This window comes from Salvelinus namaycush, chromosome 26, assembly GCF_016432855.1.
Source record: "Salvelinus namaycush isolate Seneca chromosome 26, SaNama_1.0, whole genome shotgun sequence".
Taxonomy (NCBI): domain Eukaryota; kingdom Metazoa; phylum Chordata; class Actinopteri; order Salmoniformes; family Salmonidae; genus Salvelinus; species Salvelinus namaycush.
This window is the reverse complement of record NC_052332.1, coordinates 7,532,258-7,551,278: the sequence shown is the minus strand read 5'-3', so window position 1 is coordinate 7,551,278 and position 19,021 is coordinate 7,532,258. Positions and strand designations below refer to the sequence as shown.

General features: G+C 43.4%; 2 protein-coding genes across 2 annotated transcripts in view; one reads left to right on the top strand and one right to left on the bottom strand.

The window, feature by feature from the left end:
• Nucleotides 1–51: 51 nt before the first annotated feature.
• On the bottom strand, nucleotides 52–3,458 carry LOC120020932 (RNA exonuclease 4-like). Its single transcript, XM_038964576.1, has 9 exons — nucleotides 3,379–3,458; nucleotides 2,717–2,949; nucleotides 2,192–2,556; nucleotides 1,785–1,937; nucleotides 1,341–1,534; nucleotides 1,072–1,160; nucleotides 900–974; nucleotides 722–796; nucleotides 52–625 (listed from the first exon to the last, which is right to left on the bottom strand). The coding sequence occupies exons 2-9, from the start codon at nucleotides 2,930–2,932 to the stop codon at nucleotides 482–484; spliced, it is 1,311 nt and encodes a 436-aa protein (XP_038820504.1). The 5' UTR covers nucleotides 2,933–2,949; nucleotides 3,379–3,458; the 3' UTR covers nucleotides 52–481.
• Nucleotides 3,459–9,112: 5,654 nt separating this feature from the next.
• LOC120020955 (formin-binding protein 1-like) overlaps nucleotides 9,113–19,021 on the top strand; it is a 94,760-nt gene continuing 84,851 nt past the window's right edge. Inside the window, exon 1 of the mRNA XM_038964609.1 lies at nucleotides 9,113–9,370. Within this exon, the coding sequence (XP_038820537.1) occupies nucleotides 9,347–9,370 (24 nt within the window). The 5' untranslated portion in view covers nucleotides 9,113–9,346. The remainder of the gene's footprint in view (nucleotides 9,371–19,021) is intronic.

Sequence of the window (19,021 nt, the reverse complement as noted above, 5' to 3'; positions counted from 1 at the left end):
CCAGTTATTACATGATCCACGCACATAAGTGTAAAAACATTACATACTGCATGTGATTAAAGATATGAAACTTTTAATTCATGTTAAAGCCCTCAAATGCAACATCTTCTCTAAACCTAACTTGTGGATGTTAGAAGCTAAGAGATTACATTTTAAAACCCGATCTGAACAAAAAGAACACTGAAGAGGATGTACCAGACAATGAATGAAAGATCACTAAGATATGAGTGATTTGGGCTGAGTGGGATTTGAATAAAGTCAATATTCATTTGAACAAACTTTTGTGAAATCCTTATGGGTCACAGAACGAGATTCCTAAAAGGACTTCACTAAGGCCTCTATATGTGCGAGTCCACTCCACTTCCCAAAGACACACTTGTTATTAATTCACTCAAGCCACCTGTTCTGTGCCACCTAGTCAATGGTTAGTCCACAGTCCCATTACAGACTGATGCAGGTAAGACTTCAGAACCAGTCAGGTTCATTTGAGTTTTGCTGATTTGGGCTTCCTTGGTACTTTGGTCTTCTTGGTTAAGTCTGGGTTGTTATGACTAGCCTTGATCTCTGCTTCCCAATTCTTCTTCGCCATCGTGTACAACCTCATAGTCGCCTGGGCGTCTTGGACCTGCAAAACATTCTCAGACATTGGCTATGGCTCAGAGGACTACTGTATATTTGTGATCTAGAAAATAAAAGAAATATTGATAAAAAGCTGATTTACGGATGAATGTTCTCCCTGCTGTACGTTGACGTTAAGTATTTCTCTACACAGGAGTTTCAGAGAGGGCCGACCACTCTGAAAAGAAAATAACACGGTTCACATCTTCCTCTTATAGTGTTATTATAACCCCTCCTGTCACACAATACCCCCCCCCCCCCCAAAAAAAAACAGTCTTTACCTTCACAATTTTCTTGAAAGGTTTATACTTCTGTGTGTCTCGGATTCTCTTTTTTGGGTGATCCAAGAGCAAAATCTGAAAGATTTCAGCATGGAAAGTTGATGTAAATGTTGACAATGATCTCAAGTCAAGTCAGGTTTTAGTTAGTGTAGGTTATATCATAGAAGTGTACCTTAAGGTCATTGTGAATGGCGTGTCCCACTAGCGTTCTCCCCTGGAGGATCCCAGCCACCTCTTTCTGTACAGTCTTCACATTCTCACCTGCAGCATATAACAGCATTGATGACACAAAAGTCACATTTGAAAACAATGCGCAGAAAATCTAGTACAAAAATAAGACAACTGTTTTGGGGTTTAGTGAGCTTGTTGCCGTTTCCAACGCCATCATAAGAACATTAATATAGTGTTAAAAGAGGTCTGAGTTTGGCTCATGCTGGGCACCGTTTTTGATGTTCTCCGGCCGGATGCCGCTGACAGCTGTCCTGTAGTCTGTCACCTTCTCGGTGGGCTTGACGTGTTTGTCGTAGATGCACTTCCCAAACTGGTTGACAAGGGAGACCCGGGCTACAATGCTGTCCTCTCCATCTGGCCCCACACCCACCATCTCACAGTCCATAGCTACCGCCTTGGTTAGGCTGACAGGTGCCATGATGAACAGGGAGAGAAAAAGCCTTGGTCACACCAGAGAAATCATTTCATTCAAGTGACTGAAGACAGCCAACAACGTTCTGCTCTGTACTTATGGTGAAGTAAGCTCAGGGCCCGTATCCACAAAGTGTCTCAGAGTTGGACTGCTAATCTAGGATCCAACTCAGCTGCTGCTGTCATAGAGCACATGCAGATATACACCTTACTATTAGGAGCTGCTGGTGTCCTCTAACTTACCCCTCAAACCCCCTGTCCTTGACCAGCGCATTCTCTGTGGCCTGGGCATCTGTCTTCTGAGTGCCTTGCATCTTCCTCATGATATCTGCTGCCTCTGTCCCCACTGTGGCCTCAATGTCGTCAGGGTCCACGTCATCAAACCACATGTCCGATCTAGTAGAGGACAGATTATATGTATTAACCCCCACACACATTAACCAACACTGAGGTGCCAGTGGAAATAATGTGACAATTTGACCTTAGGTTTTGATGCAAGTTTGACAACTGACTATAGAAGTGACTGGACACAAACCGTGCACATGCTTTTCACAACAGTGAGAGGTTGTTGAAGTCAAAATCTCAATAGTTATACACACACGTCAGATATTTTGCTCACGAGCGATGTTGATAAAACTGGACGAACTTACTCAGTGGGTTTCTTTTCCTCCACTTCCTCCATTTTCATCTTCTTCTTCATCTGTGTGTTACCCTCCACCTGGGAATTGTTCTGTTTCTTCTTCTTGGCTTTGGGTTGTTCTGTCCCCGATGTTCCTGAACCTTTCCCATTCACCTGGGATTTATTGGGAACGGCACTGACCTTCCCTACTTTCCTACTCTTCACCTGCATGGGCTTGGCATCATTCACTGTCTTTGATAAGTTTTTAGCAGGCTTCTTATCCACCACCACCTCGTCCTTCTTTGAAATGTCTTTAGTGGGTTTCTTAGGGACTTCCTTCTTTGAGTTCCGCTGAACTGGTTTATTTTTTACTGGCAGGGGATTGGATTTGAACACCTGCAAGTAGAGAGTGAGCGATCTTTAATAGCATCATAACATCCAATTTTAGACAGTAATTACATTGCACCAATGCCTTCAGGTCTGTATCATCTATCCAAAATCTTTATCACAACATTTCTGACTTAGCTACTACTTAGCTACATAACCAAGTCCTTACCTCTAGTAACGTTTTCCAGTTGGCTGAAAACTGTTCGGCATTTTTCGGAGGAAGCAACACGTTGGTTTTACGTTGATCTTTTGCCACTGGTTGTTTCTTGGTGTGTTCAAAAAACTTTTTCTTTACAGGTTTCTTTTTCTTTTGGTCCTGACTGGATTCTGGCGTTTTAGAAGAAGCAGCAGAGTCCGTTTTCTCTGGCTTGACATTAGACATCATATCTCGAGGACTATGAGCTTTGATTTAGAAAATATGGCTGTCAATTCTCCTCTTCGGGAATTTGAGTGGAAGGCAAGTGCAAGCTAACGTTAACTAACTCTCGCTGCTAAAGACAAGTTGCAGTGTAATGGCAGCCTGCACTTTCATTATAACGTTAGGACTTCACGTCTCATTTTAAAAAGTAAACATTGCTAAGCGACTAGCCTTTGATTTAATATGTGACAGCCGACTATACTTCAAACGTCCTGTTGCTCAGTAAATTGGCTTCTTGGATGAAGTTAGCTTGCTAGCTAGTTTTGCTAACATGTGATCAGGAGATCAAGCATTAGTTAGTAAACTAGCTAGCCAATTACATTTGCTAAAGTAATGATAATGAAACAACTAATCCGTAATCACGGTTTGAACCGCAATAGTTCACCTCTACAAATACCTAAATGAATACTTACAAACTCGCCATACTCGTTATGCTTTACAAACAGATATCTACACGTTTTTCCGTACGTCGTGCTGAAATGTGTAAATCTGCAATGTGTCACAAATGTGAATGTCCGAAAGGAAACGAGGGTTGGTCTTGGTTCCTAGAAACAACTTCTTCTTCTTTCGTTTCTTCTATGCTATCATGGCGGTCCGCAAACAATCGCATGCCGCCACCTACTGTGCTTGAATGTACGACCAATCACGATCTGCTCAATTCAGCACTACCATGAAAAAATTAAATCTAAACCAAATAAATCCCTGACTTTTACCACACCCTCCCCAAACCCATTAAACGTTATCTATATCATGCTGAAACACTCCACCCTTACGATTGTTCTGCATGTAAACAACCATTTCAATCTGTTACCCCCAATATCTCTTTTGCTGTCTCCGCAATAACATTCAACCTGGCATTTCTGCTTTCCACATCCCGAGTCGTATTGACAACCTTACCAATAAAATCTATGAAGACAATTTTGTTCATTATCAAAGTGTCCTTTGACACCACACATTCATGAGCACAAGATTTCTGAACAGGCCTCAAAACCATGCCAGGATCATCAGAAGCACCAGCCCCGACAGTAGGTCCACTTACTACAGGTACATCCATGTAAGCTCCATCAGTCCGCACTGTAGTTCTACCAAACTGTTTGACGGCCTCTGCATACGATACATCATGACTGATCCTATATCTCTGAGCCTCTCTAGCCTCTCTGTACCTGGTATCCACCAAATGCTGCACCGTGTTCCCCCCCACAACTACAGCACTTAACCTTCACATTGCTTCGCCGTAATCATGTGCCCCTCCACACTTGGCACATCTTTTCTTTCCTTTACACTGAGCAGCGACATGTCACATTCTTTGTCATTTAAAACACTGCAGTGCATATGGGACAAGTTCTCTAACATTGAAACTAAGGAATCCTACCTGTACTTTTCCCGGGCAAGACTTTCTCAAACCTCAGCATCACTGATAAGCTTTCACTTCTTTGACCCTCTTTCCTACTGATCAACCTTTTGGCCTCAATCTCTCTGCCTCCCTTCACATTTTCTTTAATATCATCTGTGGACATAGATATTGGGACCCCAGTGATGACTCTCCCCTCAATCTAGCATAAGCACCAGGGACATGGCTTCTCTTGCAGAGCCAGGCTACCACACAATATGAACAATCTACCATTTCCAATGAACCAAGCTAATTTCACTTAACCTACCTCTTTCTGTACGGTATTAGTTAGTTGGATAGGGTGTAAGTGAGGCCCTGTGGTCTCATCAAACACTATCACCCCTTTCCACTCCAACACGTAAGTACTTTTGCTTCCTACCTTGGCCCTCTTCATGCTTTCTTTACTAGATGCTCCACTGCTTTCTGTATCATGATCTCTCTTTTTCCTATCTTTCCACTACCGACCATTCCGGTCCTTGTCCCTCATCCTCCTGCTCCATATCATCACAACTGACACCCATATTGTTTGAGTTCCAGCACAGCTGTTGCTTCACCAACTTTTTCTCAATTTCCTCCATTTCATCCGCACTACTCACCACCATTTCCCATTCCCCGAACTATGGATCAAATCTACACCGTGCTTAGACAATGCATACAGCAAGTCCGCTTCTTCAGTGGGGTTTATCGGTGATTGGAATCCAACGTTATGGTGCATTACCGCCACATACTGTACTGGAGTGTGGGCCAGAGACAGGGAGAAACGAAATCATACCTGCCAGCCCCGTTTCTCTTAAAAAAATATAACAAACTATTTGAGACTATATCTAAAGAAGTTCTACTCAATATATTCTTGAAACTAATTTCCCGTATCCCCTTCTCCCACATACTAGATCTCAGCCTCTCTCTTTCCCTCTGATACTGCCCACACTGTAGCAATACATGCTCCACGGTCTCTGTTAATCACACTTTCCCGTTGGATGCTTTCCTATCATATTTAAGGTCTTATTCAACTGGCTGTGTCCCAGCCTTAATCTTATATAAATAGCCTCCTCTCTTCTGTCTCTTCCTGCCATCCTCCCCTCCCCGACTTTCCTCTGTACTTGAAAAAAATGCCTGCCCTCCACTGCTCCTGACATCTTGGACTAATCACTGTCCATATCAGGATTTGTGTCTCTTCCTTGCTCATTGAAACTACAACTTCAACATCCCCACTACTAAGTGCTTGTTTAGCCAGTACATCAACTGCCTCGTTCCCCTCCACCCCATACGGGCTGGGACCCAGGAAAATCTTATCTACTCTATATACTAATTTGTCTAATCCTGCAATGGGTTTGTAGCACCTCATAAAGCAGGTCTTGTCTGCTACGTGACCTAAAAGACTGGAGACTCATCAACACTGCACATGAATCAGAGCAAATAACTACTCTGTGTGGCTTGACTTCCTCCACCCACTGCAAGGCCAACAGTATGGCCATCCGCTCCGCCGCATATACAGCCAGACGATCTGTAAAAGGTTTCCTGACTTCCACCCCACATTCCTGCACTACAAATGCTGACCCAGTACGTCCTGTCATTGGATCTTTTGAACCATCTGTGTAAATGGCCACAAAATCCTAATACACAGTATCCAGACATCTCTTAAACAAATCAGATGAATCAACACCCTCCCTATCTTTCTGTAGTCTCTCCAACATTTCTAGATCAACTACTGGAGGCTGGAGTAGCCATGGTGGATTTACAGGAATAGCTACCGTTGGACTAAACTCCCTTCAATACAGTCCCATCTCCTTCGCCTGGGTATTACCCACCCAGTCAAAGCTTGTGTTCTGTCTTCGCTCATGTTTCCAGCATGCCTGTAAAATCCATTTTTCAGGATGAGACACCCCATGTCCCTGTAGGTTGACCCAAAAATTAATTGCCAGCTGCTGTCTCCTAATCTGCAATGGCATATCCCCCGTCTCCACCTGTGGTGCAGCCACTGGGGAGGTCCGAAATGCCCCACTACATATTCTGAGTCCTTGCCCCTGTATGACATTTAGCCTTTCCAATGAGGTCTGGGCTGCCGAACCATACGCTATACTGCCATAGTCTATTAGAGATCAGATCAATGCAACATACATGGTCCTCAATGAGGAACGCCCAGCCCCCCACTCCTTCCCGTCAGACAGCGCATCACATTTAGCACCTTTTACACTTTCCCACCCTTCTCTCAATGTGTTCTGCCCAGGTCAGTCTACTGTAAAAGTATACCAAGGAACCCGAAGGCCCCCACCCTCTCCAAGTTTCTCTCATATAACATCAAGCATACCTCATCTCCCACCTTCCTCCTGGTAAAGAACACTGAGTTTTCTCTACAGAGAACCTGAATCCCCACATTAATGTCCACCGCTCTACCTCATCAATTGCTTCCTGTACCTTCCTGACTATGTCAGCTCACAGATCACTGCACCTGTACATAGCCCATCTGTAAACAGCCCATCTATCTACCTACCTCATCCCCATACTGTATTTATTTATTTATCTTGCTCCTTTGCACACCAGTATCTCTACTTGCACATTCATCTTCTGCACATCTACCATTCCAGTGTTTTAATTGCTATATTGTAACTACTTCGCCACCATGGCCTATTTATTGCCTTAACTCCCTTATCTTACCTCATTTGCACTCACTGTATATATACTTTTTGTCTTCTTTTTGTTCTACTGTATCATTGACTATGTTTTGTTTATTCCATGTGTAACTCTGTGTTGTTGTATGTGTCGAATTGCTATGCTTTATCTTGGCCAGGTCGCAGTTGCAAATGAGAACTTGTTCTCAACTAGCCTACCTGGTTAAATAAAGGTGAAATAAAAAAATTAAAAAAGTGTATGGCACATTTCTTCCCCTCTTCCATGAGGCCCCATCATCTGCAAATAACGACCTCCCAACATCTGGCTGTACCTGAGAGTAAACATCATTGATCATGATTGAGAACAACAGAGGACTAATCACGCTCCCCTGTGGTGTACCAATCCACCAGGTAGATGCCTGATAGAGACTTCCACACCATCACCTGGATAGACCTTCCAAACAGTAAATCCTTTATCCAGTTGTACGGTCTTCCTCCTATCCCCATAATATCAAACTTGATTAACAACCCCTCCTTCCACATCATATCATACGCCTTCTCCACATCAAAAAACGCAGCTACAACAGTCTCCTTGTTCACCTGAGCCTTCCTGACCTCTGCTTCTAAGCAGAGCACTGGGTCCATATTTCCCCTTCCCTTCCTGAACCCACCCTGATGTGGCCATACTAGCCCCCTGCTCTCCAGGAAGTAAGTTAGCCTCTCCATAATCATACATTCCATAGTGCTACATACATGTGATGTTAAAGCTATTGGCCAATAGCTTGTTGGCCTCGTTGGGTCCTTCCCTGGCTTCCGGATTGGTACCACTACTGCTTCCTTCCAACTGCCTGGTAGTTTCCCCTCCTCCCACACTGTGTTGTACAACACTAAAACCTTATCCAGTGCCTCATCGCTAAGATTGGCCAACATAACATAGCATACCTCATCTTGCCCAGGTGAAGTTAACCCGCCTTACCTATTGCCCTTTTCACCTCTGCCATGGTAAATGGTGCATTCAACGCATCATTTACATCCTCCCTCCTATCCAGCACTCCAGGACGCTCTTCTCTCGTTCTCTCTCCCTCTCTGCCCCTCCTCTGACACATTTGCAGAGCTATGCCTTGGACAAACGCTTTGTTTGTCCAAGGCTATGCCTTCTCCTCATCTGTCACTGCCACATCCTTCCCACTCGTCAACACAGGCTAATCCCACTCCCTTCTAACCCCACTCATCCTCTTAATCATCCCCCACACTTCTCCCACAGGTGTCGCCCTTCCAATGGTGTCACAGAACCGACGCCAACATGACCTCTTTGCCTGACAGATAGCTCTCCTCACCAGGGCCTGCTTACACTGAACCAGATGTTGAAAGTCATGCATCTTTTTCAGTACTCTAAATGCCCTGTTCCTACTCCTCACTATTGCCCCACACCCCTCTGTACCAGCATGGGACTGCTTTCTTCCTTGTCATTAGCATAATGTTTTTTTTATACGACTAAATTACAAGGTAGCATACTCTGCTGACACTGACACACAGATCAATAAAACGACTTTTGTGTTGTGTGATCCATATAGTAATGCAACACACCCTCCTCCATGCCCCAAATCCCCTCAACCTGCCTCTCTGAACAGATAACTTCTGATCCCCAGCAATAACCACGATAACCACTGCCAATAGGCGATTGCATAGAAAGATTTTTCACAGAAATACTTTAACACCAGAGAGCAGTGTTGTCTTAATGATTAATCACATTCGTCCTGTTTCAGAACAATACACCCGAATCACACTTCAACATACAAGACAATACATGTAGGTCTACATTTGAAGTATTCTTTATGCATCATAACCTTTATAACTTCGATAATGGCCATGATATTATATGGCCCATTAATAATATGATGATTTGTTATTAGCGTTACTCCATATGAGTATCATGGTTAATTCATTCAAAACACGGACGGTTTAGGAGCAAATCGGTGGCAGTCACCGCAGTGTAAAATACATATCACAATGTGATTATCAATTGTCACACGAAACAACCATCTGTGGCTCCAACGTCACCCCCCACTACGTAAACTCTCGTGCGTTTTCTGAGTGCACGCGCCTCCGCCGCTGTCATTGCGGTGCCCGCCCTCAGCACGGAACAGCAGCACCACATACTCCGTTTGAAGATTATGCTGCGGCTTCTGGCCATTTTGTAGAAGACAGAATGAGGAGGTGAAAAAAAAAAACGCACCAGGAGGGAAGGACAAATTTGGAGGGCGCTCACGAAGAGACAGTCAGTCTGAAAGGAAGATTTAAAAAAAATACCCGCCTCAGTGGTTTACCATCGATACACCCCGTCTGAATCGTGGATTATTACGAGGAAATCGCATTGGAACCATGAGCTGGGGGTCAGAGCTATGGGTAAGTACCAGCGCTTTATTTATTAGCCCAGATAACGGTCTATCAGTGGCTATCAATAGTTGGAAATATCCCGAAGACTCAACAGCTTGCAAACCAAGCCTGAATGTTTATTAGCTACATTGCAATAACTGCTATAAAAGCCATAACATCTTTCCCAGTAGTCAATCAGTTCATTCCAACGAAGGCGAATTCAAATTGATCATGTTCCCTGCCTTGACTGACATGTAGCCTAGGCTATTGTATTGATGTGGTCAATATGTCCAGTTCTAACTGGGGCAGTTCGGTTTTCCAGACCGCTGTGCATGTGGCTGTTGTAGATTGTACATCACAATGATGATATTCACTGAGCTATTTTACAATGCATTCAATTCAATACAATTCAACGTAACACTAACATGCGTATCTGAAACACACCCCTTTCTTCGGGTTTCCAGGCAGTGCTTGTGCTTCAGCTATTTCACTACTATTCCATCCCTGACCATATGAATTGGTCTCCCTTGTTATGAGAAAGCTGAACACATTGTAATAGCCTACACATTGACACTGACTACACATTATTTTATGTAAATTAACGCTTGGTGGTAGTGTGGTACCTGTAAACTCTGAAAATACCTAATATACTCAAATGCCTACATTGTATGAATATTTAACAAGAAAGAGCAGCAGGTATATGATGGATTCTTATCAGTGCTTATGGGTTTTGTTTTAGATTTAAGCGGCCTACACATTTCCTGTAGATGGTTTGTCTTGGCAACAGAGGAGAGTGTGAGTTGACAGTTGGAAGTTGAACAGGATATACCAGGGCTGCGGTTTCTCAGAACCTACTCCGACACAACTCACTCACTGTGCTGTATGACAGTCACTTCTCCTCCCATGTCTCACACATACTCGCACATAGAACCAACAATCAAGCGAGCACCATAATCAAAACTGGTTGTGCAATGCTGGATCGTCAAAACTCACTTGATTTAGCGGAAACCAAGCCGTGTGATGGCTGTCCGTCCAACTTTATATTAAATAAAGTGGAGGAGGAAGAGCGTTGAGGAAGTAAAATAGAAGTAGGGGGAAGAGCTGAATACCACTGCAAATCCCACAGCTATGATGCCACATTTCATCCACCCACTCATGTGCCCTGATACCAAAATGTGAAGAAAAACGTAAGCTAGTTAGTTGACCTACAACAGACACCGATCCCTGTATAATAGCCTCAATTAAAGGCTCTCATTTATTTTCAGCTTGTCTGCTTTTGGTGCCCAAAAGCAAGCAACTTAATTCTACATTCGAAGAGGGGCTTCAGATGTGATGGATTCCAAGATACAGGCCTACAACAGACCACACACACGAACCCCAAATCCCACGTAACGTGTCATAAACTCCGGCATGAGAATAAAGAAGATTACAGGACTGCCACAGCTATTTTTACGGAGCCCTAATAAGCAGCCTGTGGAATTCCTCTTGTTTGCCTTTTGTTTCAGAAGATGTTGTTGTGCTGTAAAATGAGCCACTGGTTCCAATTTTACCGGTGAAGTTACAGTGTGGGATGCCATTAGAACCTGCTTGATTGCCTGTTGCGTACTTCACATCGGAAACAGGCTTCAATCTCAGTGCTAGGCACACGGAAGTGGGACATCTTGTGGGTGTGCTTGTGCTAAATTCCCTGCCTCCTACAGATGAAGTCAGTTTTTAGCAGATTGACAAACAGCAGGGTCTGGAGATGGTTAAACCTGGTACGTGTTTCTCCTCATGAGAGAGACAGAGGTAGAGAGAGAGAGGTGGGGAGAAGAAGAGGGCAACAAAGGGGTCATTTCTCCTGAATTCTTCTCCACTCATTTCCCTGGTCCAAGTTTAGCTTCTGAGGCCTCGTATTTGTGCCATGACATCAGCCCTATTTTTCTTACTACAGTTTAGTCATTTAGCGGACAGACACTCTTATCCAGAGCAATTTACAGGAGAAATTAGGGTTAAGTAACTTGCTCAAGGGCACATCAACAGATTTCTCACCTAGTCGGCTCGGGGATTCGAACCAGCGACCTTCCGTTACAGGCCCAACGCTCTTAACCGCTAGCTTATTGCCTAACCAAGATGCAGTGCTCTGCTGGCCAGATAATGGTGATAGAGCATTGCCCCAGGGTGTTCCAAAACGCTTTCCTGTCTGCTTTCTTTCAGAAAAGCATACAGTGCTAGTGTTCACAGCGGAGACGGAGCGTTTGCAAATAATGTATTGCAACTAGATGCTCAGTGCTTTAATAGGGGCTGAATAAGAACCAGACACTCGTTGTTTTCTTTTTACAACCAAACAGACCTCTACAGGTGTGAGCTGGGGATGTACTGTAGCCTAGTAGTTGTAAAGCTGCTAGTGTGTTCGGTGTCCCTTGCTGTCATGCAAAACCCAATTTAAGATTGGGGCAGGCACTGTCTTCGCCCTTTGTCCTGTGGTGACATCTATGTGCTGTCATTTGTAGAACAAGTGAAGAGTTTATTTCCAAAACGCTATATCCACCCATTTTTCACCGTTTTTTTTCTTCTGAAATGATTGCTTATGGGTACCCTCATGTGTGTTTAAAATATTAGTGTTCTATGAATTTTCATTCATAGATTTTAGATACAAAACACTATGTCAATTGTTTAGCTGGAATGGAATGTTCATATCCTGTATATTTGATTGTGATATGTGGTTGTCTCACCTAGCTATTTTAAGATGAATTCACTTACTGTAAGTCGCTCTGGATAAGAGCGTCTGCTAAATGACTCAAATGTAAAATGTAAATAAATGTTTTACGTACATATCTCATATTACAGTAGTGAATAAAAACAATTTTTTCAAAATATTGATGTCACAAATGTATTATTTGTACATTTCGTTATAAAATGTTTTGTCATTTGTTACATTTGATTGTATAAAACCTAGCAGTACTACTTATTACATTTGATTGTATAAAACCTAGCAGTACTACTTATATCTCTGAGAGTGAGGCGGATATATAGCATTTTGCAAAAGAACGTTATTATTTGTCTCTCTGAAATTAAACCATCAAGTGATAGATTTTAAACATTGAACAACCCCTTGCCATGATTAGATAGTGGGAAAAATACACCAATCTATTTCATAATTTCTTTAAAACAATAAAAGTTAATTTATCAACATTTCTGAAAAGGATTATTAGCGTTTTGGAATGAAACTCTTCAAGTGCATCTTAACTTACTTTTGTAGGCCTATGTGTAGAACCAAGATGACACGAGCGGACTACCTTGAGTGGCAGATAAATGTTTCCAGTGTTACGTTATTTATTCCTATGTTATTACACCGATTGCTTTCTTCAAGGCCAGTTTTATAATTTTAAATTATATGTGACAGAAAGGGAAGGAGTGGTGTATTGCCACATGGGTCTTATCAAGCTCAGCTCATGGTGTTTTCGGCCTGAGCACACACCGAGTGAGGAAGTGATATTTCAGGAAGTGAAGTCAGTGTCACTGTTAAGCTGTGTTTCTCAACCACTCGAGAAGAACATCACTGGAGAGAGTTATAGACCTATTGGACAGACTTCTTGTGATGTGACGCTCTCAGATCTTTCTGCTGGTCTTGAAAAGAAAAGGCGGCGAAAGACCAGAATAAGCCTCTTTGCAGGCTAAATAATGTGGTTAGGTTACCCATCATTAGAGAGAGAATGTTCCATTTAGGTAGTAATGGTACAGCGCTGTTTTGGTTAGTTGCTCTTTCCTGTTTCATTTGAAATCGTTCTTAGTTACTATCTGTTTCCAACTCTGGCTTCATTGTAACAAAGCAGCAGCTCCCCAATGCTTTTTGGAGTCGTCGTGAGAGTGAATTTGACACACAACTGTGGTCAACAAGAGTTGCTGTAGGCCTATGTGGTCATTCAACTTATTTATGTTTCTCATTAAACAGATACCTTTGGTGAGGTACTTGTGTGTGTGTGTGTGTGTGGTGTGTCTGTTGGTCTGCGTGTGCGAGTCATTACGAGTGAATAATACCAGTAATAGGCTACCGATGGGCTGACATAACAGGTTTAGAGTTATTGCATTCCATATGACTAGAATCACAGTGGTAGATTATAGCCTTCCTCCACGTAATGATACTGGGGATGAATCTTGTCATGTCTTAATGAAAAGGAATAGATTCATGGCTAGTATGGCTCGGCCCATCGCCTCATTCCTTCAGCTAGTAGTGATGTCGTCCATAGGCTGCTCCTACACTGCACACAGCCTGACACTGAGGTAAAGGGAGTCTCAGTTAGACAGTTTATTGGAAAATCCATTCGGGTTCTCTCTCTCCTCTTGCATGAGGTTGACTTCAGAAATAATCTGATTTCTATTGACCTGCAAAACGGCATTTTCCACTTGACACAGAGAGCCGAAAGATTTGAACAGTGTAGACCGAACTCAGAAGTGACCCGGTAAATCTGACTCACATTCTATTGGTTCTTAGTTCTTTTGGACAAATCCTTTCTCTTGGCCTTGCAGCTCCGAATTCAGCGTTCTTATATAGTAGGCCGAGCTGTTGTTCCTCATTGTTATACTTGATGATGCAAAATGACATTCAAATAAATAGGCAGATTACTCCTACCTGTTCACTAGGTTTGTTTTGTTTTGAATACCTTTTCTCGGAGCTAGTACTGAATATAGGCCCACTGGTGCCATATTTAATATGTCATGTGTAGGCCTAATCTCTGTGGATCATTCTCTGGTCCAGAGGGCATGTAGTCTCTCCTGAGGTGGCTGTGTCCCTCTTGTACCAGCAGGAGGTATGAACACTGGATCTCTCTCTGTCTCTCTGTCTCTCTGTCTCTCTGTCTCTCTGTCTCTCTGTCTCTCTGTCTCTCTGTCTCTCTGTCTCTCTGTCTCTCTCTCTCTCTCTCTCTCTCTCTCTCTCTCTCTCTCTCTCTCTGTCTCTGTCTCTCTCTCTCTGTCTCTCTCTCTCTGTCTCTCTCTCTCTGTGTGTGTGTGTGCTGCCACAGATCTCTGAGACTACTCTGGGACACCCCGGTGGTGTAGGCAAAATTTTCCCTGGCTTAATTTCATCAGCCTCAGATAGGCCAATTGTTCTTCTTTTTCTGCGTAAGTAAAGGGTTGAGTAAGGAGACCAGTATCTTGTGTATGCACAGCTTTAGTCTCAGCCAGCACCCCCTCTCTCTTCCTTCTCTGAAGCTCTGCTGCGCACAAACGCTGCTATTGAAGGAGAAAGTCAAGGGTGGTGAACCGTGATTGGTTCGCAGTGGTACCGGGCCAGGAAAACATTTTGTAACTACAGAAGCACTGAACTCTACGCTGTAACACATTGCTGTAAAGTTACAGCAAATCTGTCACAGTTAGCGACTGTAATTCTATATTACAGTACAGTACTGTAAAAAGCAATGCATTATGGGGGCTCATTGGCGTTCAGTTACACTGCTGTAGAATTACAATGAAACCTTGATAGAGGCTATATTTGTTCCACCCTTACAGTACCATACTGTTTTTAAATTGTATTTTAGGAATCTATAAACCTTTTCCTGTAAATCTACAGTATTTTACTGGCTATTGTGCTGCCAGTAATTTACTGTAATTCAGTACCACCCCCACAGAATACAGTACCATACTGTAATTTTGGAGCACTTGGTAATGTTGTGGCTCATCAACACATTTTGAGGCGTGCCTTATAAGAGGCTATACTTGTTGCACCCGTTAGTGAGAGTGCTGTACCAATTGAAGTGATATGTGGTCGTAGTTATACCTCATTAATATTAGGACCCAAACAACATCTCATGACCATCTCTCCACATTTCTAAATGTAGGTGTGTAAGATCTTCACCGAATTAATTCTGCTTCGGCTTTGGGAGTGCTTCCTTTGTTTAGACTATATTTAATTATGTGTTACAGCATACCAGTTAATAGTTGGTGTTTCATATCACTTGCACTTGTAGAGGCCTTAACAAAGGCTTCTAAATTGGCAGTGAGTGCAGGGCAAAACAGATCAAAAGGACATGGCTAAACACTCAACCATTAAAGGTTTGATACTTGCTGCCACTCTGATCTATTCACTATATGCATTTCTTTATTTTTACTATTTTCTACATTGTAGAATAATAGCAAAGACCTGTTGAAGTGTTGTGACAATGTAGGGGTGGTATACAGAAGATAGCCCTATTTGGTAAAAGACCAAGTCCATATTATGTCAAGAACAGGTCAAATAAGTAAAGAGAAACGACAGTCCATCATTACTTTAAGACATAAAGGTCAGTCAATCTGGAAAATTTCAATAACTTCAAGTGCAGTCGCAAAAACCATCAATCGCTATGATGAAACTAGCCATAACATTTATCTAAAACAGGCTACAGGCTACATGTGCACCACCAAGTCAGAACAGTAGGCTAAGTTATGAGGGGGAAAGGGACCAAATTATTAGGGTGAGGCACATGGGCTACTAACAGCTTAGTACACAACATACACTTAGTATTACTTTCTTAGCTACAGTATACATATCTCCCTGGCATGTTACATCATTTATACAGCAGCATACAAGACATTTTTGGACTCATCGTTATGCTGTGCTCACTTGAACAGGAAGGTGGCGCGGCGGTCCTTCTTGTGGGCAAATTTTGTCATAAAACGTTGTCATCAAAGTCTGGCATTCTCTGGATTTATGGTGCTTTCAAGACAACTGGGAACAAGGTCGAATCATAACGTCAGTGATCTTCAGGTCGGAGCTCTGCCCCATCTGCCCTGAGCGACGGGTCGCCAGTCAGCATGGCAACATTCCATGACAGAGGAAAGCCTAATCATTTACGTTCCTATAATCCTAATAAGCTCTTAATTCAGTTACGCTAGAGGGATCATAGCAAGTAGACCATACACATACTACATAGTACACTGCTCAAATCCCGGCTCTGAAAGGGGAGAATGTTTTCGTGGTTATTACTTTAACAAGTTCAACACTCCTTTTAGTTTTTCACTTCTCATAGGAATTTGGCCAGGGTTAGCATGAGAAGGAGACAGACAAACACACACACAGACATACAGTACCAGTCAAAAGTTTTGACACACTTACTCATTCCAGGGTTTGCTTTGTTTTAACTATTTTCTACATTGTCGAATGACAGTGAACGACATCAAAATGACGAAATAACACATATGGAATCACGTAGTAACCAAAAAAAGTGTTGAAAAACTCAAAATATATTTGAGATTTGAGATTCTTCAAAGTAGCCACCCTTTGCCTTGGTGACAGCTTTGAGTAGGTGTGTCCAAACTTTTGACTGACACTGTAGGTACTCTCACTTATACTCACACATTCCCATACACACATTGAGGCAGCTCTCACTCTCTCATTGACCGGCCGATGGAATCAGGGAGGGCGACACTGCTCAAAGAGCAGCAACTGAAAGTGAGTTTTTTTTGGCTGAACCACAACTCCACAACAAGAAATTGAACACATTTCTGTGCCAGTCTTGGCCCTTAATAGCGGCATGTTTAGCTGACAGGTTCGATGGGGACTGCAGCAGCGGGGGAGCAGAGGGAGGAATGTTAGCCTGGGTCTAGTGGTTTAATTGTAGCCACATGCCTGTCTGTTGGCCTGACACCCGTTCGTTTAATAGAGAAGGGGAAAGTGGTTTGTCGGGGGACTTCGAGGAGGCCCTTTGAAAGTTCCTCAAGTTGCTTTTCTCTCACACTGTTTTAGTGGAGTGTAGTGGAGGGTTCCAGACTGCAGCCACAGGGCAAGGCTGGAGTCCCGGACTCACTGAGATGAATCTAAACCTCACGGGCTTTGTTTGTTTGACTGGCGCTCATGCGTCGATAGTTGTAATAGATACAGACAATGCCCGAGCTCTTGTCGGGTAAGTACTGAGTACAGTACTGAGCTGTGAATGGCCCAGGGTTTTAACGTTTGAGATGGGGCTTTCCTCTCTAGTTTCCTGAGTTCCTTCTCCTGCGCTGTTCCGATCCACACCCCTGGTCTGGCCCTGGATTCCCGCAGGGTCCCCGTCCCTTGCCATGTACCCCATGCTGTTCACTGGACATTCAGGGCACTTCCAGGGCTGAAACTCAAGCCTGCTTGTTTCCTCTCAGTGAGAGAGTCTTCATGGAAAAATCCACCCCCTTTCCTTTAATTTACAGTGTTGAATAACACCAATATTTGAGCAAAATATTTTTTGGTGAACAAATGTTTAATTTTGGCATTATAATAATGTTGGTAGCAACATGTAAACTCATTGTGGCTCAAGTTCACTACAAAATCCACAATGCAATGCTCTCTCTGTGGGCTGGATAGCTAGCTAGCTAGCAAACGTAGCTACACTACATGACCAAAAGTATGTGCTCGTCGAAAATCTCATTCCAAAATATTGGCCATTAATATGGACTTGGTCCCGCCTTTGCTGCTATAACAGCCTCCACTCTTCTGGGAAGGATTTCCACTAGATGTTGGAACATTGCTGCGGGGACTTCCTTCTATTCAGCCACAAGAGCATTAGTGAGGCCAGTCAAGTTCTTCCACAGTTACAGTTGACCGGGGCAGCTCTAGCAGGGCAGAAATTTGCCAAACTGACTTGTTGGAAAGGTGGCATCCTATGACGGTGCCACGTTGAAAGTCACTGAGTTCTTCAGTAAGGCCATTCTACTGCTGATGTTTCTATGGAGATTGGATGGCTGTGTGCACGCGATTGGTCGACAGTCTGCTGGGAGGGGGGAGGTGGGGTGTGATACGTTCCTTCATTCATTGGATTCCTATCTCCTTTCTATAATATCTCTGGCAACTGCACCATGATATACACCCTGGGCTAAAGAGGCAGACAAATAGGAGAAATGTGCTATAGCCTCCGTTAAATGAAACATGATCAATGGCTCATTCGAGAGCAATATTAACATTCATAATGGGTGAACCTTTAATGAAGTGGGAGGTCAGGGGGCTGGGACCCTAGTGGGGGAGATAGGCCCAACGTCCCTTTTCCCTGTTGGGACAGAGGGGGTTCCATACTCCCTCCTCCTCCTCCTCTTCCTCCCTCTTTTCACAACTCCTTCACCCACCTGCCGAGTGGCAGTGCTATTAATGTCTCCCCCTCCCCCTCCTCCCTAACTCCTTCTCTGACCCTCAAGGAGGCCTGAATAGGTTCACCGCCTGAATAGGTTCACCTCTAATTCTTCCACATGACTCCAAGGATGGAAGGAGGGACAAAGGAGAAAGAGCTCAGGAGCATTGAAAGAGATAAGGATAACCAATTTTCTCCACAGGGGAGGAGGAGAGAAGGAGAAGAGTGAAGGGTTAAGGGGAGAAGGAAAGAGCGAAGGCATTAAAGGGAGTGCCGTGTTTTAAGGAAATAAGGGACAGCGTGAGAAAGACAGGGAGAGAATGTGAGAGAGATGTAGGGATATGCAGATTTTTCCCCAGGCATGATAGCAGTAGCCTAATGATTTGCATGATATTATGTGTTGCTTTTCATATTACTTCTGCCTTTCTGTCATTGTGTGGTTTCACGGGAAATGTCCACCTCAGTTTCTCAGTCTCTTTCCCTAAAGGGAACTGCTCTCCTGAAACCGGTAGCCAACTCAACGACAGGCTACACTAAAAGTAAACTTTTATTTAACTAGGCAAGTCAGTTAAGAACAAATTGTTATTTACCAGCCAAACCCGGACGACGCTGGGCCAAATGTGCGCTGCCC